At 49.3% G+C, this 18,585-nt stretch overlaps 1 protein-coding gene across 1 annotated transcript; it reads right to left on the bottom strand.

The window, feature by feature from the left end:
* Positions 1-12,238: 12,238 nt before the first annotated feature.
* LOC127306866 (uncharacterized) lies at positions 12,239-16,668 on the bottom strand. The gene is made up of 3 exons (XM_051337569.2): positions 15,943-16,668; positions 13,147-13,345; positions 12,239-12,966 (listed from the first exon to the last, which is right to left on the bottom strand). Exons 1-3 carry the CDS (start codon positions 16,345-16,347, stop codon positions 12,383-12,385), a joined length of 1,188 nt encoding a protein of 395 aa, XP_051193529.1. The 5' UTR covers positions 16,348-16,668; the 3' UTR covers positions 12,239-12,382.
* Positions 16,669-18,585: the final 1,917 nt, after the last annotated feature.

Genomic DNA, 18,585 nt, shown 5'->3' with positions numbered 1-18,585 from the left:
CGTAACGGATCGGATCTACTAAATAAATATCAAGCGGGGTGCCGCCCCTACACCTAAGATAGGTGTAAGGGCGGCTAGATATGCAAGGGTTGCACTACGATAGCATGTGATACGAAGAACAAGGCGAACCCTAACATATCTAAGATAACTACGTTGCTCGCCATCAAAAAGGCTTCAGTACGAGCAACGCATGAACAACGAGCATAAGCTTGTGCTGCCTAGATCGCAAGATGCGATCTAGGCAGCATGATGCTTACCGGTAGAAACCCTCGAGACGAAGGAGTTGGCGATGCGCCGAGATTGATTTGTGGTTGAACGTTGGTTGTTGTTTATTTCATAAACCCTAGATACATATTTATAGTCCAGGGGACTTTCTAACGTGGGAATAATCCCCACCGTGCACGAGACAAACTCTACCTAAACGATACGTATCCTACTATATTACAGATACACGGGCCAACTAGCTCAAACTTTGCATAACAGGCCGATTCACGTATTTCCTCCATGTATATTCTTCAAATCCATCTTGATCGCGGCCCACCTCTGACTCGGTCAAATTCTGGTGATAACACATGCCCCCCTGGTTTTGGAATTGATAATTCCAAAATCACTCTGTTTTTTTCTTCGTCGGGTCATGTCGTGGCAGAGCAGAACCGTCGCAGCACCCTTCATCATGATGCCCTGCCTTCTCAACTATTCCGCGTGATCTGACCGTTGTCTTTGGGCACCGCCTCCTCGGAAACTGCTGTGGCATTGAATCTCTACTATATCCCCTTTATTTAACCGCTCTGAGCAGTTTGCCATTTCACCCCTTTTGCTCTGTTCCGGCCATCGGTACCCCAAAAACCCTCAATCTCCTGTAGCTATGTCCTCCTCTTCTTCCTCCTCTGCCTCGTCGGTCTTCTCCGACTCTTCTTCATCTCGCGAGCCGACGCCGGAGTGGGGCTCGTTGCCAGCGCACGACATTCTCGCCCCAACGTCGTGGGACAAGGAGGAACACGATTCCTTCGATTGGTCCGAGGATGACAAATCCTTGACCGACGGAGAGGGCGACCTTCAATTCCTCGTCGACGGGGAAGAGGAGGCAGAGAGCGAGGACGACCGCTTCTCCTGGGATGATTTCACCTCCTCCGAGGAAGAAGCGGAGGAGGACGACGACGACTCCCTCGAAGGTTACCCACCAGCGAAGCGCCTCCGCACCTGGTGGGATGACGACAGCGACGACGACGATGAGGAAGATGAGGCTCCCATAGAAGGTTACGGGAGTTCCGATGAGGAGCCTCTCAGCAGCTGCGCCGGCGGCAGCGACGACGAGGGCAGCAACGGCCCTTAGATTAGGAACTAGTAGTAGTAGTCGGCTTTTGTCCTCTTCTTTTCTAAGCAATCGGCTCTTTCTTTGTAAGAAATCCCTCTATTAATGAAGAAAATGTTCCTCAATTAATTTCGCTTCCTTGTTAACTTTGCCGATCGTAGAACGAAGTCGTCGTATAGGGAGCCGATAGCGGGACATTGGCTCGCAGTACAAACGCGATCTGAGGCCAAGCCGTCGCCCAAACACGCGGCCCAACAGGTCTAACTCTCGTCCAAACCACGTCCAAATTATCAGATTGAACTCCTCAGCAAGCCACTAGGAGATTCATCCCAAATATCATGATTTCTGGTCTGTACCGATCCCATTAACCTGTTAATTCGAGCTTATCCCTCTAAAGTCGATAGCAATATATCGGCTTTATTATTCTGAAGTCGATGCCCGTACATCGGCTGTATCCTGCTGTCTCCGCATGTTTTCTCAAGTCGATGTCTGCACATCGGCTGTGATTTTTTTTTACTGGCCGATTTAAAATCGGCCTCCATACCTTACTGCCCATCATCCCACATGCTTGGGAAATACTTCTTGAGGTGTTGACCATTGACGGCTACTGGAAACTTCTCGCCGTCCAACTCTTCCAGCATGTATGCATTACCCTTCAAGGCCTGGACGACTTTGTACGGACCGTGCCAATTAGGAGACCATTTGCCATATGCCTTGTCCCTGGTTCCTAACGGCAACACAGCTTCCCATACTAGATCACCAACTTGAAACTCCTTTAGTCTAACCTTCTTATTGTAGGCACGAGCTACCCTGGCTTTGTTCTCCTTAATCTTCTCCAACGACCAAAGCCTAAGTTCTGTTGCGTCCTCAATAGTGTCACTCATCAAAGCTGCATATTCTTCAGCTGTCAGATCGTTCTGAAACGTGACACGTCTTGATCCAGCCGTAATTTCCCAAGCTAATACGGCTTCCTGTCCATAGACAAGCTGGTACGGCGAAGTCTTTATAGCTCCATGGCACGACATGCGGTAGGCCCATAAAGCTTCTGATAACTTCTCATGCCAATCCCTAGGGTTCTCGTCAATTTTTCTCTTGATCAGCTTGATTAAGCTCTGATTGGACGCTTCAGCTTGCCCATTAGCTTGAGCATAGTACGGAGATGATCGGATCAGTTTAATCCCCATGTCATCGCAGAACTTTCTGAATTCTTTAGAAACAAAGACCGAACCTCCATCGGTCGTGATAGTTTGGGGAATTCCGAACCTATGAATGACGTGTTCTTTCACAAATTTGACCACATCTTCTGATTTCACCTTCTTCATAGGGACGGCCTCCACCCACTTGGTGAAGTAATCTGTGATAACCAAAATCCATTCATGTTTTTTACTCGACGCCGGATGGATTTTGCCGATCATATCCATGCCCCACCCTCGGAACGGCCAAGGCTTGATGATAGGGTTCATCGCTGATGCTGGTACCATCTGAATCTTCCCGAACATCTGGCACGCTTGGCACCCCTTGTAGTAATTGAAGCAATCTTCAAGCATGGTGGGCCAATAAAATCCTGATCGCCTGATTAGCCACTTCATCTTATGAGCCGACTGATGGGTTCCACAGGCGCCTTCATGCACCTCATGTAAGAGCCGATTAGACTCAGTTGGTCCCAGGCACTTGAGTAGTAACCCTTCCAACGTCCTGTAGAACATGTCGTCTCCTATGAGGACATACTTCATGGCTTTGTATCTTATCCGTTTAGGTGCCCCCCGAGCCGAATCTTTTAAGTAATTGAAGATTTCGGCTCTCCAATTATCCTGTTCCAGGAACTGTACCTGAACCTCCGACCCGTCAGATATATCTATATAGCCTGACGCCATTTGTGCGAGATTGTTGGCCTCGGTATTTTGGGATCTTGGGACCCAATTAAAGTTGATGTATCGAAACTGCGTCATCAACTCACGGCATTCCATCCAATATGGGAAAAGCGATTCACTCTCGCACTTATATTCATCCGTGAGCTGGTTAATCACCAACTTGGAGTCTCCAAAAAGCTCTACTGCTTCTGCCCCGGCTTCCAGTAGCAACTCCATCCCCTTACGTACTGCCTCATATTCTGCTACGTTGTTGGTGCAAGGAGTAGATAATCTGATGGAGAAGGAGTATTCTGCCCCCCGAGGCGACACGAGCAGAATGCCGATGCCACAATAATCGTCGCAAGCCGATCCATCGAAGAACATAGCCCATGCACGTATAGATAGTGCTGCTATATTGGTACTGATCCGTTCAGCTATAAGATCGGCCAACGCTTGTCCCTTGACTGCTCTCGCAGGCTGATACCGGAGATCGAACTCTGACAATGCAAACATCCACTTACCAAGTCGGCCTTTCAAAACAGGGGCCGACAACATGTGCTTGACAACATCTGACTTGCATATGACGATGATCTCTGCCGTCAAAAGGATGTGATGAAGCTTGATGCATGTAAAGAACAGGCAGAGGCAAAGTTTCTCGACCTCAGGATATCTTGTCTCCGCGTCCAACATCCTTCTGCTGAGGTAGAAAACGACCTTTTCAACGCCCTCGTAGAGTTGCACCACTACCGAAGCGATGGACGTGTCGACTGCGACAAGTAGATGTAGAACGGCCTATCTTCTTTGGGGCGGAACTAGCACGGGCGGCGTCGTCGGATACCGCTTAATCTCATCAAACGCCTGCTCTGTTACGCCCCGGTGAAACTCGTCATCAGATTTAGTTTTCACCAGCGCCATGAACGGCTCGATTCGTCCTGACAGATTAGAGATGAACCGTCGGACAAAATTGATCTTGCCGATGAGACGCTGGAGCTCCTTCTTCGTGGTGGGCGGCTGCATGGTGCGCACCGCCTCCTGACTTTTCAGGCCGATCTCAATTCCCCGTTCACGAACCAGAAAACCTAGGAACTGACCAGCCGTCACACCAAAAGCACACTTCTTCGGATTCATTCTCAGTCCGAACTTCCGAGTCCGGTCTAAGACGCGCCGTAGATCATCCAAATGTCCCTCCATGGAGACAGATTTGACTACCACATCGTCGATATAGATTTCCACCAGCTTACCGATCAGATCATGAAATATATAATTCATGGCTCATTGGTACGTTGCACCAGCATTCTTCAACCCAAAGGTCATGACTACATATTCAAACAAGCCTACTGCCCCTGGTACTCTGAATGCGGTCTTGTGTATATCTTCCGGAGCCATGAAGATTTGGTTATAGCCGGCGTTGCCATCCATGAAGCTCAACACCTTGTGGCCAGCAGCTGCATTGATCAATGTTTCTGCCACAGGCATCGGATATTCGTCCTTTGGAGTGGCTCTGTTGAGATCTCGGAAATCGATGGCCACCCGCCATCGGCCGTCCTTCTTCTCTACAGGAACGATACTGGAGATCCACTCAGCGTACCTACACGGCCTGATGAACCCGGCGGCCAACATCTTCTCGATCTCTTTCTTGACTTCTTCCAGAATTTCGGCCCTCATCTGGCGTGCTCGTTGTTGGAACGGCCAAAATCCTTTCTTCAGGGGAAGTCGATGTTCAATGATGCTCCTGTCCAAACCAGGCATCTCTGTGTAATCCCATGCAAAGCAATCTGGGTATTCTTTTAACAGAGCTATCATCTGACCCCTGAGCTGTGGATCTAACTTCTTGCTAATAAAAGTCGGTCGCGGCTTATCCCCAGGACCGATGTCGACTTCCTCTAGCTCATCAGCTGATGTAAACCCATACCCTAGCTTTCCGTCACCCGTGAGGTCGACGCCACATACTGGGAGAACAGGTGGTTCGGATAATACGGGCCGATCGCTAGAATCGGCCTTCATCTTGATCATCACCAGGATCTTTTGGCAGTGTCGAGGCCGATCGCGTGGAGCAGCCTCCTCCTTATCTTTGCTATGAGAGCAGCTGCCCTCGTCTCTACCCTTATCAGGGCGGTGCCCCAGTTCTACCATGTTGATGTTGAACGAGTATCTTGGCTGGCACCTCCCAGGGTAAGTGTCCTCAACCCCGTCGACGGCGCACGCCGGTGACTTCGGCACTTCTGGTGCCGCCGATGCGAATGACAACGGTGGACGGGGCTGGAGTAGCACTTCTCCTTGGTAGGTCCCGAGAGCTGGTCCTGACGGAGGGCACTGGTGCCTCATGATTTCCTGTATCATCCGAAAAGCGACATGCTCCAAAGTATTCACCAGGCTCTCAGAATGGCGATGCAGCGAATGAGTCACCATGTAGCTAATCTCCTGACGCAAGGACCTGGTGCGTTCTTCTGACGGGACGGACAGGTCCACTCCATCGAGCGCGCCTTCAGGTGAGAACCCTTTCCACCTGATACCATGGGAAGGGGTTCTGTGAAAAGAGCCGATGAGGTCGGCTTCGAGGATTGTTTTGACCTCGTCATACTTCTTCTTGAGCTCGTCGGTCAGATCCTCGTACGTGACTAGAGTGCCGTCCGCCATCTCAGATGTAGATGGCGATGTGGTTGATGTCGAAGCTTGTCCCACTGGGCGTGCCAGAATGTGTTGCGGTCAAAACCCACCGGCGAGCAGCGACGGGCAACACAGTAGAGCCGGGAACAACTTAGGGTTGCGGCTGGCCCTGGTCCCTCCGAGCGACGGCCCGCAAAGCCTCTGGTACACACGTCCGATGCTGGTGCAAGGGCGTGCCACCTGACCTATACCTGGTCAGGAAGGTGATGGAGATGCCTCGCTTGGTTTCCTGCATGGCATACACGTAAACATTAAATACGAGCCTCGATCGGCTCTCAGGTTATCCTGTGAATCGGCTCAAGGAGCCGATCCACCCATGATTCGTACGAGGTGCACGAATATATGGTGGTCCTGCTTGATCAAGATAAAGCTAAAGCGATCTACGACGATTTAGGGTTTTCACCGCATAATCGGATCATCCTACTCACGATTGGGCCTCGCGGCCACGCACGGTGATCGTAAGCCGATCCTAGACAAGGCCTAAAAACCAACACGAGGTTGATCCCCGGAACATCCTGTCTAGGACTAGCAAACGACACCCTACGTGCCGCTGGATCCTCCAACCCTTTGTAAGGCCTAACTATTGCAGATATTAAACTAATCCTTGAAGAACAAGGAGCAACCGTAACGGATCGGATCTACTAAATAAAGATCAAGCGGGGTGCCGCCCCTACACCTAAGATAGGTGTAAGGGCGGCTAGATATGCAAGGGTTGCACTACGATAGCATGTGATAAGAAGAACAAGGCGAACCCTAACATATCTAAGATAACTACGTTGCTCGCCATCAAAAAGGCTTCAGTACGAGCAACGCATGAACAACGAGCATAAGCTTGTGCTGCCTGGATCGCAAGATGCGATCTAGGCAGCATGATGCTTACCGGTAGAAACCCTCGAGACGAAGGAGTTGGCGATGCGCCGAGATTGATTTGTGGTTGAACGTTGGTTGTTGTTTATTTCATAAACCCTAGATACATATTTATAGTCCAGGGGACTTTCTAACGTGGGAATAATCCCCACCGTGCACGAGACAAACTCTACCTAAACGATACGTATCCTACTATATTACAGATACACGGGCCAACTAGCCCAAACTTTGCATAACAGGCCGATTCACGTATTTCCTCCATGTATATTCTTCAAATCCATCTTGATCGCGGCCCACCTCTGACTCGGTCAAATTCTGGTGATAACAAATACAACCTACTGCAATCATTGTTTTCTTTTGTTTTCTGCAAGCAAACATCATTTTCCACACCATACGTTTAATCCTTTGTTTTCGGCAAGCCGGTGAGATTGACAACCTCACTGTTAAGTTGGGGAAAAGTAGTTTGATTGTGTTGTGCAGGTTCCACGTTGGCACCGGAATCCCTGGTGTTGCGCCGCACTACACTCCTTCACCAACAACCTTCACGTGATCTTCATCTCCTACTGGTTCGATAACCTTGGTTTCTTACTGAGGGAAAACTCGTTGTTGTACTCATCATACCTTCCTCTTGGGGTTCCCAACGGACGTGTGCTTTACCGTCACAAGCAGACTCCATCTGGTATAGGAGAGCATGTGGAGCCGATATTAGCCAGAGCATCGGCTTCCTCGTTGCTGGCCCTGCCTATGTGTTTTAAATCACAGCCTTCAAACTTAGCTTCCTTTGATTGGTACATCTGCCGATAAGCTATCATGTTGTCGCTAATAGCATCGCATAGATTCATCGACTGCTATACTACGAGGTTCGAGTCTCCGTAGATGTCTAGACGCGTAGCCCCACATGCTTTGGCCATACGCATACCGTGTGATAGTGCTTCGTACTCTACTTTATTGTTCGTTGGTAATGGGAAATTCGTCCTCAGAACATATCTCATCTTGTCTCCTTGCGGCGAGATTAGCACTACTCCTTCTCCTACACCTTAGCTGTGGTTTGATCCATCAATATACATTGTCCATGAACCCGACATGTCGGGTGCCGCTGGGATTCGCGACTGGATCCAATCAACCAGGAAATCGGGGAGGACCTGGGACTTAATTGATGTTCGATTAACATAAGAGATATTTTGTGGTGCTAACTTGATACCCCATTGAGATATTCTGTCTATTGCTTCTGGATTGGTAAGTATGTTTTTCAATGGTGCTTCTGAGAGAATAACAATTGGAGGTTCTGCGAAGTAATGCCGTAATTTTCGTGCTGCTCGCCATACTGCATACGCCAGCTCTTGATGGTGAGGATATCGTTGTTTTGCGGGTGTAATTACCTCGCTGAGGTAATAAACGGGACATTGCACGCCATGTACTCTTCCTTTTTCTTTGCATTCGATGACAAGAACAGAACTGATGACATGAACAGTGGCAGCTATATACAACAACATTAGCTCTTTATCCTTATGGGTTACGAGAACTGGGGATGTTGACAGAACCTTCTTCAGTTTGTCGAAGGCATCTTGCGCCTCTGTCGTCCACTCAAATTTTTCAGATTTTTTCATCAGCTGGTAGAACGGTAAAACCTTTTTTTCCTAACTTTGCGATGAATCTGCAAAGAGCAGCGAATCGCCCCGCCAATCATTGAACCTACTATAGGTTACTAGGTGGCTCCATATCGAGAATAGCTTTAATCTTTAAAGGATTAGCTTCTACCCCTCTTGCTGAAATAAAGTACCCGAGTACTTGGCCTCCTGGTACCCCGAAGAAACATTTCTTCGGGTTCAACTTGATTTTGTATCTGTCGAGATTATGGAAAGTTTCCCTTAAATCATCAATGAGCGTGGTCGCGTTTCTGGTTTTGACGACGATGTCATCGATCTAAACCTCGATATTACGACCAATTTGCTCTCCAAGGCAAACTTGCATGCATCGCTGATAGGTTGCTCCTGCGTTCTTTAATCCAAAAGTCATGATGTTGTATTAGTAAACACCAAGTGGAGTTATGAATGCAGATAATTCATGATCCTCCTTCTTAAGCTTGATCTGATTGTACCCTGAATATGCGTCGAGGAAAGAGAGGCGACCGAAGCTTGCTGTCGAATCGACTCTTTGATCAATGCGAGGCTACGGGAAGTGGTCCTTCGGGCAATATTTGTTGAGACTTGTGTAATCGATACACATGCGAAGAGCCATTGTATCCTTTTTCGGCACCATGACTGGATTAGCTACCCACTCAGCTTCCTTGAGCTCTCGAATAAAACCAGCTTTTCGGAGCCGATTGACTTCTTCGCCGATGGCTTTTGTTTTTGGTTCTGAGAAACGACGCAATGTTTGTTGCACTAGTTTGGCTTTGGGGTCAACATTAAGGGCGTCCTCAGCGAGTTCCCTAGGAATACCTGGCATATCGGATGGTTCCCATACAAATATTTCCCAGTGCTCACGGATGAACTCGATGAGCGCGCTTTCCTATGCGGTAGTAAGGTCCGCCGATATGTTGACCGTCTTCTTCGGATCAGAGGGGTGCACTTGATTCTTCTTTGCTTCCTTCGTGACATCGAACTCATCGGCTCTTGTGTTTGGATTGTCAGCAGGTGGCTGTGTATGATCAGTGATTGCATCAATTGCATTGAGCTCCTCCCTGACTCCAAACTTGGAGGCAATCTTCTGGAATTCCCTATCACAGTTATTAGAACGAGAAAAACTCCCATGAACGGTTAATGATGTCCCATTGTTGCCTGGCATCTTTAACTTCAAATATGCATAATGAGGAATCGCCATGAACTTCGCAAACGCCGGCCTACCGAGGATAGCGTGGTACTGTGATTCTCAATCAACTACCTCAAATTCGAGCATCTCCTTTCTGAAGTTGCTCGGTGTACCGAAGACGACATCCAGTGAAATTTTACCGAGAGGGTAAGCGGGTCGGATTGGGATGATTCCATCGAAGCCAGTATCAGATTCTTTTAGCATATCGGCAGATAATCCCATTGCTTTCATCGTGCTTGCAAATAAGAGATTTAGACCACTTCCTCCATCCATGAATACTTTTCTCATGTTATATCCTCCAATATGTGCTTCTAGAACTAGGGCAGCGTCGCCGGGCCTAGGAACGACTGTCGGGTGGTCTAAACATGATGCTCTGATCGGACCAATCGATGTAATCGGGTACCTCTACCATGGCTACCTCTGCGATTTTTATTTCTCGCGAGAACTTCTTGGCTTCTCTCTTCGAAAAGCTGGTCTTATAGATCATGTTCACTTGACCTCGAGATGCAGGGTAGACTTCGATTGGTATGTAGATATCTTCGCCCGGTGTATATTGTCATAGAATTGCTGAATGTCGATGAACTGTGGACAATCTCTGAGTAAATGGGTGACCTTCTAGACACCATCCTTCGGGTCAATATAAGAGTGCATATAACATGGTGCGTCGAGCTGTTCCGTAGCTGATAGATAAGGCTTTCGAAGACGATTCTTGTTGGGTTGCATATTGTAGCATCCCTTCTCGCACAGTCGAGGGCGACTTGCGGCTCGTTCCTCTTCCTCACGGCGTAGATTCCTTCGCCTCTTCCGTTGCTCCTCTCTGCTACAGAAGCGACTTTTGCTTTCGCTGATGTTCGTGTGCGAACCTACTGGAGCTACCAGTGGACTGATGGTTTCCGAAGCCGAAGTCCTTATGCTTGACACGTTTAAACTGGGAAGTCAGAGAAATCCTTCGGAGTCGATGATGAAGTGAACTCCCCCGAAGGTCGTATCCATATCGCCGCGTAATTCTGAAGAGATCGGATGTGAAGCTTCAACACATGGTGTGTACTCGAAGGAACCACAGCGAACCGAGTTTCTTGGACTTGAAGGTGTTGGTGAAGTCAGCACAAACGATGCCGATGTGATTGGAGCTACTGATGACGTGCCTTGTGCCGACAGGTTTCCCACAGACGGCGCCAATTGTCAAGGGTACTCTTCGGCAAGGCCCACCTTGAGGGGCTTAGGGTTGATGGAATCCTGCAGGCTAACACGAGATATCGGATACCAAACAAACGGGGAGAGGGATTTACCCAGGTTCGGGGCCCTCGTAGAGGTAAAACCCTTACTTCCTGCTTGTCAGATCTTGATTATTGAGAATATCTGGTTACAATGGGGTAGCCAAAGGCTTAGAATAAAGACTCGACGAAAAGCTACGATTGTGTATGACCTAACTCTCGACTTGCAGTGATTATGGTTAGATTGATTGTGTGTCCCTCGGCAGCCCCTCTCCTGCCCCTTATATTGTGAGCCAGGTCTCGAGAGATCTGTCCTAGTACCACTAGGTTACAAAGAGTGCTATAACTAAACTTTCCTTGTTCATTCGCCTTCTTTCCTTGTCCTTCAAGAATCCTTCATTGGAACTGACATGGCGGCCCACCTTGGTCGGTGGATGATCTTCATGGGCCCCTGGTTGGGTCGTAGGAGGTAGTACAATACTAGTTACCCGAAGGGTAATGCCCTCATCAACTTGTGTCATACCAGGCCTGCCATTACATATGCCGTGGGCGTGGTGAGCACATACATGACTGAACCGAGGAGTGGGCATCTTTATATAGTGCACATAATCCCAAAACACTTGAAGGGGACATCGGGAAAGGGGTTGTGTTTTGCAAAAGGTGAACATCTTGAGGTGGATGGCTATAGTCATTTCGATTGGGCTGGTTGTCAAGATGATAGAAGATCAACGTCGGGCTATTGTGTGTTTGTGGGAGGAAACTTGATGCCATGGAGAAGCAAGAAACAAACAGTGTTATCTAGATCAACAATAGAACCAGTATATAGAGCTTTATCCCAATAGATGAGTGAGATGATCTTGGTGAAATATCTTCTAAGCGAGTTGAAACTTCTAAGGAAGGGACCCCCAAGAGTGTGGTTAGTCAATCAACCAACTATTAGTATTTCAAATAATCCAGTCCAACATGATAGGACAAACCATGTGAAATTGACTGCTTCTTCATTAAGGAGAAACTTGATGATGGGATCCCCATCCTTACTCATGTTAGCTCTGGGACGTAGATTATACATTGTCTGACAAAAGGATTGAAAACAAGGACTGTAACTTGGCATGTGACAAGATGATGAGACAGATAGGTATCTACCACCAATCTTGAGAGGGTTGTCGAACGTTAAAAAGTATTGTGGTCCAATAGGGCCAAGTCCATGTGGGAGCTGTGACCTATATAAGAAGGAAGGTGGAGGAGAGCACAATCTAACACACAACAGAACCCTAGCCACCAGTGCTATTGGGAAAGGTGGAGGCCGACTTCTGCGATTCTATAGTGCTAAACTAAGTTTCTTTTTTCATGGTACTTTTTATTGTCTTTTCATACCTACCACCAAAAATAATAGGGCATTTGAAAATTCACAATGCAAGAGGCCACCAGCCCACTACATAGGGTTGTTTAGAAAAATCCACCAAACTTTTAACAGATTGATGGGCTTATAGATTTACACGCTTGTTGTAGGACTAGGAAAAAGAAAACATTTTTTTTTGCTTCCGTACTGCCAATATGTACACACCACTCTTTCAGCCCCTAAACGGATGAACCACAAAATGTACTGGAAGAAAGTTTTTTCTCGATGGTCCTCGAGGCTTACACACTCTAGCTAACACACGTTACACGTCCGGGTATATACTTGTGTAACCTAGCAACAGAAGCATATCGTTGACTAGCTCACGCAGCAGCTCGTCGACCACCAATCCCGCCACGAGCACACCGACCTCCCGCTCCTCTTCCTCCTGTCCTACGCGCGACGACCACCGTCGGCCCCGGTCCATCTCCGCCAGAAGGTCCTCCCGGCCGCACAGCACCTCCCTCAGGCCCCACCGCGCCCCGGCGCCTTGTACCCAGTCCTGGGCCACTCTCACCGCAGCTTCGCAGCTCTCCGATGTGCTGCTGACCCGTCGTGTCTCGGCGAAGAAGTCGAGCAGGAGGCGCTCGGAGCCGTTGCCCGCCGAGAAGGTGCTGGTTAGCTGCGCAATGAGGTTGTCTTCGTCGGGATATACGTCGACGCTCCGGTGACCTTCCAGGCGGGATGCTGGTTTCGCCGCGTCGGCGTCGGGGCAGAGGTCCTGTAACGGGACGTTGCCGACGCCGTCGGGCTCCGAGGCGGCGGCGAAGCGCTCTCCGAGATCCGCGACGGGTGCCGCCCCGATGCTCCTGAGCCGTCGGAGTTTGTGTTTCAGCTGTATATTTCTTCCTGCGCACACGACAGATCGAGGGAAAACGTGCGTGAGCATACATTAATTGGATCACTGGACGATTCCATCAACGATAATTGCAGGTCAAACTACGGTCGGTTAAACCGGAAATTACTCCGTGCCTTTTCCCGACCGTCGTTACTAGTCCAGTGGGTCCTGCCGAGTGCCTGCACACTTACTCTGGTGGAGCTGCGCGAGGCTGTCGCCGAACGGAGAAGACGAGCACGCGCTCCCGCCGTCGCTGGTTCCTCCGTCCTCCACGGCGTCATCCTCCTCGTCGTCGTGGAACGGGAAGTCCATGACGGCCACCGGGCTGAGCTGCTCCTTGTCGTCCGCCTCCGAGCCGGAGCCTTCCTCCTTCGATCCACGCTCCATCGCCTGTAACGGTAATTGCACCTCAGTTAGCTTCTCGAAAATGTGCAGGAGTAAGGCGTCGCTTGGCCATGGCTGCCGACCAACCTCGCGACAGGCCAAAGAAGGGTAGGTCGTTGATCAGGTACGGATCACGAGACCACCGTGCGACGACAAGGCGTGGCCCCGGCGCCCGGCTTCCCCGGCGACTCTTCGCTGGTGGCGCATGGCGATCAGATCTTAACCCTTTCCCAGGATACAAACGCAAATTGAAGAATGTGATTAAACACGGTTCATGCCAGCATCGAGCTATAGCAGAACGCGCGGCGCCTCGCCGACAAAGATCATGCTACCACCAGCAACGTGGCCACGGCCGGCACATGCGACGGTTGCGCACGGGGACAAGGCTCGGTACGGCTACGTGGTTGGTACGATCGAGCGTGCGTGCAGATGAATAATGCAAGGAGGATTATCGACTCCGGTTGAGGCGAGGCTACGGCGCCGGCCTACCGCAGCGACGACTCTGGGGCTCACTGGACGAACGCAGCGATTTTACCGGCTCCGGTTGGTACAGCAGTGATGACGTCATGCTGACGTCACCCATGTATTGATTTAGTTTCTGAAAAATTATGAAATTTGTCTGAAACTTATAAAAAATTATTTACTGTTTAAAGTATGTTTCACAAAGTTTTAGATATATGCTCACGTGTTTATGAAACTTGTGAAATATTAAACGAGTTTTCGCTCACTGGACCTCATCACTTCCCGACAAGCCGCGCTAACCACGAGCCTCGGCCTACTAAATTTATGTTTGTTGGACAACCACTGCGTCTCTCTCTCTCTCGGTGACCACAACGTAGGCATGGACTGTAGTACGTCGGGCATGCAGCGGGAGTAAACAGGAATGAACAGGCCCAACACAGAGCTCCAGAGTCTAGAAACAAGCCTGTACTAGTACAATTTTTGAAACGATACCTTTTTTTCATTATTACTTAAAGCTGCAGCACCAACCTGCCAGTACTTGGGAGTTGGGACGACCCAGCAACTAGTGAAATTTTGCCCCACTCTATTTCGTGGAAGCTCACCAATATGTTAAAGGATCTTACTCTTTGAAATCGGCCTATAACATGTAATTTTTGGGTCAACCGAATCCCCCTTGCCTTCGATGGTTTGGACGCTTTGGGCTCCTCCGATCCTAAACGAAAATGCTAGACTTACGGGAACTTTGTTACGTAAAAGTTTTACGGGATGAGCTGGAGCAATCCGGTTGGTGCAACCTTTATCTCCACGATTCTCCACGTCTCCCTGTAAGTAAAATCCCGTAACAACCAGCCCGTAGGTGTAGCATTGTTGCCTCCTAAATGCACGTTCTTCGTGTGGTTAATTACCTAAAATAGAGTGTGCACGGTGGATAGGCTACAAAAAGGAGGATGACCAAATTGTGACAAGTGCAAGTTTGGTAACCAAATGCATGAAACCACGCCAGTCTTCTCTCAAGTGTCATTCCACCATTCAAATATGGTCCAAAGTTAAGAACTTGGCTTAGGCTAAATGATGTTGACATAAGTGTTTGCCACGCTATGCACTCCGTCATAGAGTTGTGGATTGAAGGATTTTGCAAGCATGGACAATCAAAGAAAGAAATAACATCGCTCTTGAGCAATTTTGAAGGAAAGAAACGCTCGGTTATTTCGGAATGAAGCTTCTACTTCAAATATGATTGCTAGCAAAATCAAAGAAGAGGTGGCAATGTGGAGCCCCATCGGGACGAAGAGCTTCGAGTAATGTGATGCCGCCAGATTAGGTCTTGTATATGTTTGCTTGACCTTTTGGTCAAGCTTTGTTTGGTTTGTAAGGCCCCTAAAACCTTCTCCTTAATCTTTTGCATCGTTTTTAAGAAGAGAAGATCTTTTGACTTGAGAATGGGGGACACTGGCACCAATACTTTTTGCTAGGCGATGTGACCAGAAACAGCCAGGCACAAAGCTCGTCCCACGGAGCAGCGCCAACATAATTTTACTCGTCCAATTAATGTACGTGTAAACTTCATTCTAGGAGTACGTACTAACAGCAACCCAGTTGGAGAAATGTCAAGCAGTTGAGATTGCAGCAATAGCTTGCTGCTTGGTCGATGGTCATGGTACAATCTGGACCGTTCCTTTCCATCGATCAATCAACGGGCCAGTGGACGCAACTGGCTAGCACGGATTTACGCTCAGGAGTACGAATGTACGATACGACAAATCTACTGTAGTCTGTACACAGGACCACGTACGTACCGTTGTTGCCTACGATATCAATGTCGTTGTACGTGGTAGCTTCCATCGGATACTCTCGTACATGCATCCATGCATGCATACGAGCCCGGAGTGTAGTAATGACGGATAGATGCTTCCAAAGGTGCCTTGGTTTGCGAAATGAATACGTGGGGTTCGTGTTTCATGGCAACCCAAAAAAGCTTACGCGAAAAATGCAACCGAATTAACGCCGGCGCCCGCAATGGTGGGAGTGAGGCGACGGCCGGCGCCCGCAACCGAATTAACGCCCAATTTGCTGTTGGGCCATCGCTAATCGTAGCTGGTGTGCCAAATTATACGAGGACGGAAAGCTAGTCGGTTAATTACCTCCCGCTCGTGTCCGTCGGCGGCGGCGGTCACGCCGGTGCTCCGGCTCTCCGCCGAGCATGCTGATGAGAAGTCGGACTCCGCCGCCGACGACCCTGACACCGACGTCTCCGAGTCGGAGCTGCTGCAGCTGCTGACGGCGGGAACCGGCGCCGGCGCCGGCACCTCCTCGTCGCGGCGCCCCCAGCTGAAGCTGCCCCTGATCCGCCGCGAGAGGCTCCTGATGGACAGCAGAGAGTGCGACCGCCCGAAGACACTGTGCGCCTCCGGCGCCTCGTGGCGCGCCGGCAGCGGCACGGCGACGCAGAGGTGGCGCGGGTAGCAGCGGAAGCCGGCGGCGCTGCACGAGTCGCAGTCCAGCTCCAGGAGGTCCTTCAGCCTCAGCGGCTTCCCCACCGCCGCCATTGCCGCGTCCAGCGCCTCACCCAGCCCCTACTACGCCGAGATCTCGCTTGTGAGTGACACTTACTAGCAGAGTGAAGCGGAAGACGAGCACTGCTTGCCGAGTCACTAACTGAGCTCAATTGGCAGCTGTTAAGTACTGTCACTGGCTCGTACTTAGCTGCCTGCGCGCGCGGCTTGCGTGGTATCTTCCGCCGTGCAATCGGCGTATAGAAAATTGGGCGAGCTGAAGCTTGTTTTGATGCGGATGCGAGAGCTAGCAGGTGGAAGGAGAGTGTGAGAGTGTGGGGGAAGGACGATGTGCGTGCCGCCGCGCGTGGGCGCCGTCTAAATACACGCACGGCTTCAGGCTCCTGCCTCGCTCCAGAGGCCACCAGTTAATGGTAAACGTGCGTTGCCTTGGCTACCGCAATATTGACACGCACCCACCAGGGACGGCTACGAGCCTAGGAGGAATTAGTTCATGGTCCATGCTTGGCTACATGGGACAATCTAGGACCGATCAATCCTGTTCGATTATTGGGGTGGCTGAGTCTTGTACTCGACGCCACTGTCTATAATGGATTTTGTAGCGCTGCGAGATAATGTGTACATGCAGCCAACAGAGTGCACCTACAGATCTTTTTTTTTAAACATGGAACACTCGTATTCCATTAAGACATGGCATGATCGTCGGTCACTAGACGGGTTCGTCACCCATATAGCATGGTGGTCATGAACTTCGCCTACATCCATGGCCCGCAAGCTCGTGAGCCGACCTGTTACAAACTCATAAAGTGTAAACCACTGTAGATGGAGCTGCTTCACTGATACTAGTGTTAGCTAACACCAGTGAATTTTGTGAATCTCTCGCTAAATCTGCACTAAGCACTCATTATTTGTGAAGTTGACACGAGCGAACATAGAGCTGACACCATCGCATCAAATTTCTAGCTCCGTCCCTGGTAGCCTCTATATAGTTCATCCTTAAGTAGGAACTTCATGTCACTAATTAAATTACTAATTGAAGAGAAGGAGTAATCACACGATGTCAATGCGAGCTTCGGGTTCAGGCAATCGGTCTCGAATATCACTTTACACATGACCTCACACCTGTCTTAAAACAGGGACTTCACCAAACTGCTCAACAGCGAGCCGGGAGGACAACTCGGTCCAGTAGACCATGAGAGTGCACCATTGCACATGCTTCAGAAGTCGCCACCACCATATACCATCTTCCGCCGACCCATCTTCAGGACATGACAATGCACTGACCTTTCCAGATCTGCCGTCGACGCTGCTACGACGCAAGACAACACCACCGCCCTGCACGCATCCATCACCATGTGCCCGCTTCCGAGACCCCACTGCACCATGCTGCCTAGACCCGCTACTTTTTACGCGATAGATGCCACGTCGCTCCGCCTCCTGCCTCCTCCATCCAACACCTGCTCCAAAAACGATGCCCCTAAAGGGAGCGTGTGCCGACCCCGGAGGTCGGGGCTAGACAAACCCAGATCTGCATCTGGCATAAGCCTAACCTAGATCTCTAGGGCCTACAGGGTGAGAATCGGTAACACAACAGTGACTCTACGACTTAAAGAGTAATACATGCTCATAACTAAGCGAAAAAATAAAGTATTACAAGCAGAGGTCACTGACCTGACATTTCATCAATCAACGAAAGCGAAGTTATGCTATTCTAAATAGCAAGATAGCAAAAGGCCTAATAGGCCAGGAGCATAACGGCGATGTCCCAGCCCATAGATTCCAGGCTACCACTTGGGAATCCCAAGATACTCGTCGATGTCGACCTAGAAACCACCATCTGTTGGAGAAACTTCGTCTGAAACAAAGCATCCAAAGCTGAGTACAGGGACTCAGCAAGACCTAGTACAACCTTTTAGCAAAGCTGGTATGTGAGGCTTTATGTAGATCTTATTTTGCAGAATGCCAGTTTTTCTTGGTAAAACAAGAGGGAGCAGAAGCTCCTCTATTCAGATTTTTTTAAAAGAGGATATAAGAGAGCGATATCACTAGCTCTACTGATCATCATAATGAATACACCGAATCTTCATCATCAGCTAAACCTATCAACTAGGATCACCCCCTCGATACCCTGAGAAGGGATAATTATCACACATTTGCCAAGTTTTACGATTAAGTTCATGTTGTCTATGATCACAGAATCCATCACCAAGTCATCTGTAACGGTGGACACGACTTTTTGAAAAGATTTACCCTGCAGGGGTGTACAACTTT

The sequence above is a fragment of the Lolium perenne genome, chromosome 1 (genome assembly GCF_019359855.2).
Source record: "Lolium perenne isolate Kyuss_39 chromosome 1, Kyuss_2.0, whole genome shotgun sequence".
Taxonomy (NCBI): Eukaryota; Viridiplantae; Streptophyta; class Magnoliopsida; order Poales; family Poaceae; genus Lolium; species Lolium perenne.
Note: the sequence above shows the minus strand (reverse complement) of the source record. Positions and strands in the feature narration are given on the sequence as shown.

What these genes read in the sequence shown, in the direction of transcription:
- LOC127306866 (XM_051337569.2), bottom strand. Translation starts at nt 16,347, where the DNA reads ATGGCGGCGGTGGGGAAGCCGCTGAGGCTGAAGGACCTCCTGGAGCTG. An exon ending in CCGACGGACACGAGCGGGAG is followed by an intron (nt 13,346 to 15,942) that starts GTAATTAACCGA and finishes TTACCGTTACAG; the next exon opens with GCGATGGAGCGTGGATCGAA. An exon ending in CCTCGCGCAGCTCCACCAGA is followed by an intron (nt 12,967 to 13,146) that starts GTAAGTGTGCAG and finishes TCGTGTGCGCAG; the next exon opens with GAAGAAATATACAGCTGAAA.